Source organism: Sus scrofa, chromosome 1 (assembly GCF_054392235.1).
Source record: "Sus scrofa isolate SSC_HxYL_T2T_F1_AM1 chromosome 1, Sscrofa_HxYL_maternal_Yorkshire_Landrace_v2.0, whole genome shotgun sequence".
Taxonomy (NCBI): domain Eukaryota; kingdom Metazoa; phylum Chordata; class Mammalia; order Artiodactyla; family Suidae; genus Sus; species Sus scrofa.
The window spans coordinates 279,101,985-279,114,229 of record NC_139383.1 but is presented as its reverse complement, the minus strand read 5'-3'; the positions used below and the strand labels follow the sequence as shown (position 1 = coordinate 279,114,229).

The 12,245-nt window shown below is 45.1% G+C and overlaps 1 protein-coding gene across 11 annotated transcripts in view; it reads left to right on the top strand.

Moving 5' to 3' along the window:
- GOLGA1 (golgin A1) overlaps positions 1–12,245 on the top strand; it is a 50,795-nt gene that overhangs the window by 27,487 nt on the left and 11,063 nt on the right. For all 11 annotated transcript variants that reach the window (XR_014827192.1, XR_014827201.1, XR_014827203.1 and 8 more), the window contains exons 12-15: positions 1,652–1,747; positions 5,338–5,433; positions 6,344–6,493; positions 7,040–7,135. Coding sequence is in view for 6 of the 11 variants with exons in the window: in XM_005654558.4 (XP_005654615.3) it covers positions 1,652–1,747; positions 5,338–5,433; positions 6,344–6,493; positions 7,040–7,135 (438 nt within the window). In the remaining 5 variants the exon portion in view is untranslated. The remainder of the gene's footprint in view (positions 1–1,651; positions 1,748–5,337; positions 5,434–6,343; positions 6,494–7,039; positions 7,136–12,245) is intronic.

Here is a 12,245-nt window from a genome sequence, read left to right as displayed (position 1 = left end):
TCAACTTTTGATTGTTCTATTTACAGTAAAGACAGCCTCGGTGTCACCTGTGTGTGATGATATCTCCCTGAGGGGAAGGGGGCACTTTGTTCAGAGATGCATGTGAGCAAATGACATCCTGATCCCCAGTCACTGCATTAGTCATTTATTTACACCACTTGGGACATCTTGTCATCCCAAGAGACCACCTTTTTGTACTTTCCATTCACCGAGGCCAATAGTTCCCACCTGCCCTTGGTGTGAGCAGGAATTGCTTTGGGCAGCAAGTCGACTCTCCTTAGCTGAAGGAGGTGGGTGAGCCCTCCGGTCTCCAGCCCAGGGGTGTGGGTGAACTTGGTTGTTGTCTGCCCATGTTCTGCTCCTTCTTCTCCTTGTTACTAGGACAAAGGTGACAAAGCCAAAGCCTTGGGTCTAGATTAGCCCCTCACTTTCTGTCTTCAATTAGTTTCAACTAAATATGTCCATCTCCAGTGCCACTGCTGTCCTTTGGGCTTCCAGGCGTTCTGGCCTGGTTTATGTTAGATGTCTCCAGACTGGCCCACACAGCTTCAGTCTCTCCTCCTGCGCCCTCTGACACAGCCTTCCGTGTTCACCGCCAAACTGGTCTTTCCCAACCACCGTTCTGACTGCATCGCTCCCTTAAAGATCTTCCCCGGCTACCCAACAGTCTATAGTGAATACTGTGTGGGTTCTAGAGGGTAGATTGATTTCTAGAACAAGGCTACCTAGGTTTGCATTTCATCCCTTCTACTTACTAGTTTGTGACTTTGAGCAAGTAACCTAATCTTTTTGTGTTTTTTTATCCTCTGTGAAATAGGGCTAATAATTGTACCAAACACATAGAATTGTTAGTAGGAAGCGATTAGAATGAGCCTAAGAACGTTGTATGGTCTCAATATATTTTTTCAGCTATCATATTGTAACTATTATTGTGCCATCATCATTATTACAAAGTTCAGTGTGCATAGGACTTACTTGGGGAGTTTGTTTAAAGTATGTATTTCCAGCCCTACCCTCAGAAGTTCTGGTTTCAGTAGGCCTGGAATAAGGCCTCAAGCTTAACAGCCTCCCCATCCACCCAGGAAAGTCTAATACCAGTGTTTATACAGGCCTACTTTGAAAAATATTGTGCACAGAATTAAGTTCAGACATCTTTCTGCAGCATCAAGAGCTTTTCTCATGATCTGGACCTTTGCCTGACTTTCCACTCTTATTTCATGACCTGAACCCGTCATCCCTTTAACTTTGGCAGGGTGGAGCTCCCCAAATGTCCCAGCTGTTTCACACCTCTGATGGTCATCCCCCTGCCTCAGTGCTTCTTCAGGCCCTGGCCACCTGTGAAGAATGAAGCCTCCAACTTTCCTGAGGCAGAGAGAATCTGCTCTATGCTGCTTTTTTATGGGCACTCTTGCACTCCATTATATACTTTTTTTGTTAGGCTTTATCCCAGCTGCAAGGTCAAAAGACTGTCAAGTTTATCTATGTATACTTTATAATATGTGAATTTTACCTCTCTCAACTGTTTTGGCTTTTTAAAAAATGTATTTCTATTCCTGGTGCCTCACACAAATCATAGCATGATGTATATATCAGTAAATATTGATTCAGTGGAGAAATGAATATTTTTTTTCAATCTTCTTTCAACTTACAGAAAACACTTGCTGAGCAGAATTTAGAGGATACTAGACAGCAGCTCTTGGCAGCCAGAAGCAGCCAGGCCAAGGCCATTGCCAACCTGGAGACTCAGGTACTGACCTCACTCCCAGTGATTCCTGTGTCTGGGTGGTACCCTGGTTGGATGATGTGGTTGTGGCTGAGAACTCCCTTGGGTCAGAGGCTTCCCTTCAAAGGGATTCTCTTCTGGAGTTCCCGTCATGGCTCAGGGGAAACGAATCTGATTAGGAACCATGAGGTTGCGGGTTTGATCCCTGGCCTCACTTAGTGGGTTAAGGATCTGGCGTTGCTGCGGCTGTGGTGTAGGCTAGCAGCTGTAGCTCCGATTGGACCCCTAGCCTGGGAATCTCCATATGCCTCGAGTGTGGCCCTAAACAGCCAAAAAACCAAACCAAACCAAAACAAAGGGATTCTCTTCGGGATCCTCCTTGTAGAGAATTCCTTCATTCTTTCGACAGTCCCATCCTGGTTCCACAGGACGTTGTTCTCTGTTTATTCCCTTTTATCCCTATTCCCCTCCCTCTCTTAGGAAACCATTCTAGTGTGGTTAGTAGAGACTCTTTTATTGTTGTGTTACCTTAAAATGGGTGACATTGTTTTGTGTGAATGTGTGTTCATTTAGGTCAATGATACAGATGCACATGTCTTCTTTGTTACTATCAAGTGCTCCAGCTCCTATTTGTTTCCACTTTGTGATCTTACCTTCTCTATAGTTATCTGCTAGATATCCAGATTACCTTCTTCTTTCTGTCGCCACTGCGGTGTACATCCTTGTCCCTGGTGCCGTAAGGAGGATGGCGAGTGCGTATGACTTAATGTGACTCAGAGGACAAGAATGTCCCCAGAAGGGCTGCACCTGGCTCTGTCCTCCCAGCATGCATGAGGGTTCCTGTAGCTGCATCTCTGCATTTTCTAACATGGGCATTTTCCAGCCTTTTACTATTCTTGCTAGTTTCATGACCGTGAAGTGGTAGAGGCCGCAGGGGATCTCTCTGGGGCCTTTTATAAGAACACTAATCCCACTCACGAGGGCTGCACCCTCACCACCTAAGTACCTCCCAGACACCTCACATCCTAATACCATCATGTCAGACATTAGGATTCAACATATGAATTTGAAACATACACAAATATTCAGACCATAGCAAACGCTTAGCTCATTTTTAAAATCTTTCTTCTTTCTTGATAAACATATGTAAAGCAATGTTTTTCTCAAATACAGCTTTGTCCTATTATCATTCAGTTCTATTGATGGATTTTTTTTAAGGGTTGCACCTGCGGCATATGGGAGTTCCATATGCTAGTGGTTGAATTGGAGCTACAGCTGCTGACCTATGCCACAGCCACAGCAATAGTGGATCCGATCCATGCCTGTGACCTACACCATAGCTCTAGGCAACGCCGGATCCTTAACCCACTGAGTGGGGCCAGGGATTGAACCCACATCCTCATGGATACTAGTTGGGTTCTTAACCCACTGAGCCACAACAGGAATTCTCCTGAATATTTTTTTAATTGTGGTAAAATATGCATAACACAAAATGTACCATTTCAGCCATTTCTAGGTGTACAGTGGCATTAAGTACATTCACGTTATTGTGCAGCCGTCACCACCATTCATCTCTAGAACTTTTTCATCTTCTGAGACGGAAACTCTGTACCCATTAAAGCAATAACTCCCCATTCTCTCCTCCCCTAGCACCTGGCAACCATCATTGTACTTTCTGTCTTTATGAATTTGATGATTCTAGGTACCGCATCTTAGTGGAATCATATGGTATTTGTCCTTTTGTGTCTCGCTTATTTTACTGAGCATAATGTCTTCAAGGTTCATTCATATTGTAGCATGTTTCAGAATTTTTTAAGGCTGAATAAGCCTTTTTAAGACTTTCGTTCCGTTATGTACATATCACATTTTGTTTGTCCATTCATCAATGGACGTTTGAGTTGTTTCCACCTTGCGGCTATTGCGCATGCTGCTACAGTGAACATAGTATATGTGTGGGCTTACACTTTAATTTCTCTTGGGTACCTTCCAGGAGTAGAGTTGCTGGATCATGTGATAACTCTGTCTATAACTTTTCGAGGATCTGAATCTTGAGCTCTGCTTGCAAACTGAGTCTTGCATAGATATTTTCTGAACCCAGGAGTTTAAAAAGCTAGATTTCAGTCCTGGCTCTACCACTAATAAAATTTGTGATCATAGGCAAGTAACATTACTATTCTCCTCTGTGGAAGCGCTCACACTGTTCTCATGGGGCTGTTTCAGTTAAATCTTACATGTGAACAGGCCTTCCACGTTGTTACTGTGGCGCAACGGGATCAGTAGCATCTTGGGAACACTGGACACAAGTTTGGTCCCTGGCCTGGCACAATGGGTTAAGGGTCCAGTGTTGTCACAGCTACGACTTAGGTTGCACCTGTGCCTCGGATCCCATCTCTGATCCAGGAACTCCATATGCCACGGGGTGGCCAAAAAGGAAAAGAATCTTACATGTGAACATGTATGAGGAACCATGAGACCCTAAAAATACTATTTTCTCATTTGGTACAAACTTCTCATTGACAAAGCTACACCCTTCCATGTGCTTATGTTTTTTGTCTTTGGGTTTTTTTTTTTTTTTTTTTTTTTTTTTTTTTTTTTTTTTTTACCTCATAGGATTTTTTTTTAATTCACTGAGTTTTATTATATTTATAGTTGTAACACCATCATCTGAGCTGCCACGATGTCGCTGCTCTGTTTCAGCTTCTTCTCAGATACCTGCAGGATCTGCTCTAGTTCCTTCGCCTGAGGGGGAAACAGAAGCATCCTTATGTTTTAATAATAAAGTTCCTCCAGAGCAGGCTGTACTCAGCAAACATGAGGACTTTATAAGAGAAGTTAGCAAAGTTAGCTTGAGTCAGATGAAAAGGCCACGTTGGAGCCCCAAGTTAGCTCTGTGCTGGACACTATGCCATCCTGTCCATGTGCTGGCCTTGTGTCCTAGTGCAGTGCCAGCTGCACAGTCAGACTGGGTCGGTATTTGTGGAATAAATGAAATCCAAGTATGTATCGTGAGCAGCAATCCCACTTCTGGGGATCTATCCTAAGCAGGTAATTCAAACCAGATAAACAATTTTTGTTCGAAGATGTCAACTACTGCATTATTTGATGTGCAAAATGGAAAACAGCCTAAGTGCCAGCAGTTAAGGAAATTGCGTAACATCCTTTGAGGCAGTAATCTGAGGTCTGAAGACTACATGGAAACACAGAAGGAAGTTTGAACAAGGAGGAAAAATACAACATTTTGCTGGAATTTTATACAAAATTTTTAAAAAAGAGTGAACAATCATAACAATAGCCTATATGAAAATGTAATAGAATGATGGTGTTTTGTAATTGTAGACTTATGGGCATCTTTTTTTTTTTCCTAATTAAAATGTTTTCATTGGAGTTCTCTTGTGGTGCAGCAGGTTAAGGATCTGGTGTTGCTGCTGCAGCAGCTTGTCTTGCTGCTGTGGCACAGGTTCAGTCCATATGCCACCAGGTGTAGCCTAAATAAATAAAAATAAATTTTTTTCTTTAATGTACCTGTTTTATGATTTAAGTAGATTTGATTTTAAAAAGCTTTTGTTACTACTCAGCTTCTTTTGAACAAAAGGATGCTTCTGTTTCCCCCTCAGGTGAAGGAACTAGAGCAGAGCCTGCAGGCATCTGAGAAGAAGCTGAAACAGAGCAGCGACATCGTGGCAGCTCAGGCAGCTCAGATTCAGGAGCTTGTAAGTGGTTATTGTGGCTGCTGTGTTCTAGGCCCTTGATGCCTTCCTTTATGCTTTTGCAAGTGCCCCAAGCTCACCCCCTACTTCTGGAATGGTATCTGGACCTGACCTCAGGTGCAGTTCTGAGCTGCTGAGCAGCTGCGGGTAGGGGGAGTGGGGACCTGCTGCAGGGTTGAGTTACCCAGAGAGGTAGTGACTGGCCAGTTCCCACCTGAGAGCGGGGGCCGCAGGGCCCAGCCTAGTTCTGGGACTGTTAGAGGTGGTATCTCCATGGCAGTCAAACCCCACCCTGCAGCAAGGGCCGTGGAGAACAGCTTCAGGCTCTAGAGAGAGGATGGCAAGGGCTTGGCCGGTAGTCACAGCCTCAGGTCAGGTGTTGAGCAAGAAACTAGAGTCATGAAAACAGCATTTGTTGCCCGTTTGCTGTGTTTTGGGCCGTCTGTGAAGTATTCGCCATGTGCTTTTGTGTAGTCCTTGCAGCAGACCTAAGAGCTCCGTACTGTTGTCCTCATTCTTTAGAGGAAGCAGGCTCAGAAAGGCGACCGGGTCATAGCCCACGGTCTCCCACCGGGTAAATGGCAGAACCCTCATCCTCCCTACATCAAAGCCCTTGCTCTTCATCACTGTATTGTGAGCATCCCCAGGGAAGAGCCTCAGCAGTAGAAGGCAGCGCTGAGTAGAGTGCAGGAGGCCTGTACCTTAGGACTGGCCGGTGCCCGGAGCTGTCCAAGCTGTCCAAGCACGAAGACCAGTCCCAGCTCCTGAGCAGGCCAGGGGACCTCAGTGGCACCCAGGCTGGAGAAGGTCAGGAAGGAGAGTTATTTCTCTTGGACACTCATCTTTGGGTCACTGAGGGACGGAAAAGGCCCCCATTGTCGCCATGAATAACTGTCCTCTGGCAACCCCTCAGGCCGCCACAAACAAGGAGAGCAGCCGGGCCCAGCAGCAGGCGCTGGCTCTGGAGCAGCAGCGCACAGAGCGCATCCTCGCGCTGGAGGCCCAGCTCGCCGCCCTGGAGAGAGCGCGGGCGGCCGACCAGACAGCCGCTGAGCAGGAAGTGGTGAGTGAGGAGAGGAGAGGAGAGGCCGGGCGGGAGCACCACGCTCATGGGTAGCGAGGCTGGCGAGTCATCTGACAGGAAGAAGACCAGCCCTCCTTGGAACTAGGGAACCGCTTGTTGGAACAGTTTTCATCTTTCTTTCAGCAGGACGCTTGCTTGAGACTGGTTGTAAAAAGGCTGCTTTTTTACAGACACGTGGGTTTTCCTTTTCCTTGTGCTGCACATGGATTTCCTGGTGCTTCCTCACCAGTCAGTCCCATCAGCTTCTTCCCACTCTCTTTCTAAAATGCATACTCTTCATCCCTAATGGCTCCCCCCTTTCCCTGGTCCCCTCCTTGTTCCGCCCGCTTTGGAATCAGGTGCCCTTAGTACTTCCTGTGAGGAGTGTCAGGTGACGCTCCCTTTCTGACCCCAGCCCCCGTTGTCATTTCCCACCCCTGCAGTGATAAAAAAGGAAGGCAGGCATTTTTTAAGGTTCCATGTCAAAGTGATGGGACTGTGCCCAGGAAACATATTTATTGTGTATATGCTCTCCTCAATTTGCAGAGACAGCTGGAGCAAGAAAATGCAGCCCTTCAAGAAAGTAAGCATGAATTTGAATGTTCTTTACAACATCACCAACTTGAACTAAAGAAGCTGAAGGTATTTATCTAATTGAATGTTTCACAAAAGCGTCATGTCTTTCGTGTGTGTCTTTGTAGAGTTCTGTACTTAGAACTCTGCAGGAATATAAGTAGGATTTGTTCAAAGTTTTGCTAGGCATTTGCTGGGAATTGTCACCTCATTAAGTCCTGTCCGTGATCAAGAATATAGGGAGGGTTGTGCTCATTTTGCAATTAATGTCATTGAGGTTCCAAGTGTAAGTAACTTGTCCAGGTTCTGCAGTTAGAGATGGCGCCGATTTCACCCCACCATAGAGGCCCAGCCCTTCTTCCTCTCTGTTGTTGTCAGCAGCTGCCTGAAAGTAATGTCTCAAGGCACCACTGTCGCTGATTTGTCGTGAGACCAATAAAGCAAGGCCTTAAAGTATCATAAGGACCTGATTTATTTGTTTACATCAAGGAGCAGGTACAGAAATGAAGAAACAACCTGCTGGTGTTCCTTCGTGCATTCCTTCAGCAAACCCCTGAGTACCTGTAGGCACCACTGCAGGTGCGAGGATGCGGCAAAGAGCAAAAGAAACAAAATTTCCCCCTGTGGAGCTCGTAACTAGAGACAGTGAACTAGTGATAAATAGGCATAAATACTGTGAAGATGATAAAGCAGGGTGAGGGACAGAGAGGAGGAAGGAGAGGTCTGTTTTAAAGACGGAGGTGAGGGAGGGTATCAGTGCTATTTGCACAAAAGGTCTGAATCAATGAGAAGGGGACAGTAATGCGCGTGTTTGGGGAAGGAATATTCCAGACAGAAATAGAAAGGCTCTGACACAGAAAAAAGATGGGTTCAGAGAACAACACCAAGGCTGGATTTAGTGGCCTGGGCGAGCGCGGTGGATGATGGAGGTAGTCAGGGGAGCAACTGGAAGTTTTAAGCAGAGAAGTGATGTGAGAAGTTTTGTTTTAAAAGGATTATTCTGGATTATTCTGGCTTTGTGTGGAGAGTGTGCTATAAAGGAGGCAAGTACAGAAGCAGGAAGACCTTTTAGGAGGCTCAGATATTAATGTGTTTAAGGATATAGAAGATGAAATTGAAAATTTCAACAGAGATTTAAAAGTTATAATAAAAGACAGTAGTTTTGAAAAGGAATCAAATTGGAATTTCAAAAGGGAAAAATATAGTAACTAAAAGTTAAAATGTAATAGATTACAAAGGGACATGAGGCAACTTTTGGGATATTTTTAGTGTGTTTATTTTGGTGATGGTTTCACCAAAATTCATCAATTGCATACTTTAAATATGTATAGTGTAGTATTCATTAGTTATTCTTCAGTAAAGCTATTTTTAAAAACAATGAATGAGGGAGTTCCCTTTGTAGCTCAATGGTTAACAAACCTGACTATCATCCATGAGGACACAGGATCGATCCCCGGCCTTGCTTAGTGGGTTAAGGATCTGGTGTGGCTGTGGCTGTGGCGTAGGCCAGCAGCTACAGCTCTGATTTGACCCCTAGCCTGGAACTTCCTTATGCCACAGGTGCGGCCCTCAAAAGCAAATAAATAAATAAAAATAAAAAGTAAAAACAATGAATGAGCTTAACAGAAGATTAGAACTAAAGAGAGAAGTAGTGAAATGGGAGAAAGAGCAGAATGAAATGCAGAGAAGAAATGATAAAAGACATCCAGGGTTGGAGTTCCCACTGTGGTACAGTGGATTAAGGATCTGGCATCGTCTCTGATGAAGCACTAGTTTGATTCCCAGCCTGGCGCAGTGGGTTAAGAATCTGCTGTTACTGCAGCCATGGTGTAGGTCACAGCTGCAGCTCAGATTTGATCCCTTACCTGGGAACGTCCATGTGCCATGGGTTTGGCTGAAAAAGAAAAAAAAATAGGGTACTGTGAGATGTTTATTATATGTCAAAGGAGGTCCAGAAAAAACAATCATTGAAGAGCTGATGGCTGAAAATTTTTCAGACTGATCAAAGCTATCAAGTCATAGATATAGTTGTAAGAATCCTTACACATCCAATCAGGATAAGTTTTAAAATCCATAACCTCCCCCACCCCCCCCCAAAGTCATTGTAGTATCACTAAAGAAAACCTATAAAACACAAAGAATTAACTACCAAAAGACTTACACCAAAGGAAGTACTAAAAAAGCGTCTTTCAAATAAAGGAGAATTCTAGAATGGAATCATGGAAGATGTAAAGAGGCAAGAATGAATGAAGAGCAGTGATTACTGCAAGTGTGTACACAAGAAGAAACAGAGAATTTGACCCATGGCATGTTATTCATGGTCCAAACAGGAGAAAGGAACTACTCCAGTTATTTAAATGTCAATTTGTATTTTAATGTAAAGGTTTTTTTTGTTTGTTTCGTGGCTGCATGTGCAGCATGCGGAAGTTCCCAGGCCAGGGATCAAACCCACACCACAGCAGTGACCAGAGCCGCTGTGGTGACAATGCCAGATCCTTCACACACTGCTGCACAAGAGAGCTCTTCTAATGCGAAGGTTTTAATCCAGCACTGAAACAGTTAAATGGAGGTAGCAACTGCAGGACACAGCTTCCAATCCTAAGACCAGGGGAACAAAGTGGAAAAGTTGAAATTATTAAATTTAGGAATTAAGAGGAGCCCCATGCTCCTCTGTACAGCTGGGGGTGTGTGTGTGTGTGTGTGTGTGTGTGTGTGTGTGTGTGTGTGTGTGTGTGTGTGTGTGTGTGTGTGTGTGTGTGTGTGTGTGTTGGGGGATAGGGCAGTGAAGGAATTTAGCTGCAAGTGTCAGAAAAACTGCAAAGTGGAGCAGCTGCTGCTTCAGAAAGGAGTTGCTGCTGCCAGGGCCAAGCATCACTGCTCATAGAAACTGAAAGCTGATAGAAAGGAGCAGGTCTTTTACTTGTCCTCCTGCCTTCCAGTCTTCCTGGAGCGCCCCCTATAGGCAGAGATGAGTATTATGTAAATATGGAGCCAGCTGGATGAGAAGTATGAATTGCAGGGTACGGGATCATAGGTGCAGGATCACAAAACAGAGCAGGAAAGGGTAGGTGTGGGCCGAGGCAGTAACTTAAGAACCAGCACACATTGGCTGTTTGGAAGTGTGGTTAATTTTCAAATGTTTGGGGGAATTTTCTTGATACCTTGGAATTCTAGTTTAATACCATTAGGGTCAGATAATACTGTGAATGATTTCAGTTCTTTGACATTTATTTAGACTTGGTTTATGACACAACCTATGATCTATCTTGGTAAATATTTCAGTGCACTTGAAAACAGTGTATATTCTGCTGCTGTCAGGGAGAGCATTCTATAAATGCTAATTAGATCAAGTTGGTTGGTAGTATTTGTTCAACTCTTCTGTAGGTTCTTCTCTCTCTCTTTTTTTTTTTTGTTCTTGTGCCATCATTTACTGAGGTGTGTGCTAAATCTTTAGCTATGATCAGGGATTTGTCTCTCCTTTTAGTTCTATCAGTCTTTGCTTCAGGCATTTTGAAGCACTATTTTTAGGTGCACACATTTTTTTTTTTTTTGTATTGTTCATCTCCATATTTTTCAAAACAGCTCTCTGGGGAAATGGTCCAGGTCCTTCTGGCTCCTACAGGGAACCTAAGCTGTGGTATCAGCCTCAAATCCTGCATCGTGTGTGATTCCGGCAGTAGCACAGACTTAAGAACCACCTAGACTCAGTTCTGGGTGCCACCCTAGCCCCTCACTAGCTGATTCTTGAGGGAATCCAGTTTCCCTGTTTTAATCTGAAGGTGATAACCCTTGACCTCAGGAGGACTAAGGATCAAGCATGACCATGGATGAAAAGTACCAAGAGCAGTTCCTGGCATGGAGGTATTTTGGACCTCTGCTCCCTGCCCCGACATGCTTTCCTGTCTTCTCACTCACAGTTGGCCTTCTCTCCTCTTTTTTTTTTTTTTTTTTTTTTTTTTTTGGTCTTTTTAGGGCCAAACCCCCAGCATATGGAGTTTCCCACGCTAGGAGTCAAATCAGAGCTGCAGCTGCTGGCCTATGCCACAGCCACAGCACGCAGGATGCAAGCCGTGTCTGTGGGCTATACCACAGCTCACAGCAACGCCGGGTCCTTAACCCACTGAGCAAGGCCAAGGATCGAATCTGTGTCCTCATGGATACTAGTCAGATTCATTTCCGCTGAGCCATGACGGGAACTCCATTTTTTTTTTTCTTTTTTTTTTTTGCCTCCTGTCCTCCCTCTTAAGACATCAGCAGTCATAGCGTCTCTTCTGAACTTCCACAGAAAAGGCTCCTGTGGAGGCCTGGCATTCCTTTCACCCGTCCCACCTGGGCTTGCAGGGCCGGGCTTTCATAGCTCCACTTAGCCTCTTGCTTTTCCTGTATCAGCAGAGCTTCCCCTGATAAAGGGTATTGTCTGGGGCGGTTCAGGGTCCTACTGTCAGCCTCTTAAGCTTAGGCACCAACTTTCCTTGTCTACTAGAGGTGAACTCATGGCAGGTCAATTCTGACAACTCCTCAGCAGGAGCCAGCATGGCACTGGCCGGGCAATGTCTCCATCCATTAACCCACTTGCGTAAGTTGGAAAGGAGGAGTTGAGTAGCCCACAGAACCAGAAAGACTTGTCCAACTAGCACCTGGGGCCTTGGGTCTCCTCTCAGCCTGCATCATGCTGTTTCTTGCCCTGTCAGTCAGCCAGCTCTTGTCCTTGCTTTTGTCCATGATGTAGCCTGCATCCTGCAGGTTGGGAGGGCATGGCCACAGCAGCTGTGACCTGGTGCCATCCCAACTGAGTAACCCCAGGGGAGAGAGGACATCTCTCTGTATACAAAGTAGGTTTTTGATATAAAAAGGGATTTGAGTGGTTCCTGTCATGGCTCAGGGGTTAACGAATCCTACTAGGAACCATGAGGGTGTGGGTTCAGTCCCTGGCCTCGCTCAGTGGGTTAAGGATCTGGCGTTGCCGTGAGCTGTGGTGTAGGCCGCAGACAGCTTGGATCCCATGTTGCTGTGGCCCTGGCGTAGGCTGGCGACCACAGCTCCGATTCGACCCCTAGCCTGGAACCTCCATATGCCGTGGAAGTGGCCCTATAAAAGGCAAAAAGACAAAAATAATAATAAATAAAATAAAAAGGGATTTGAGTGGTTCATCTGGGGTGACAGAGCCACTGTTTGGACA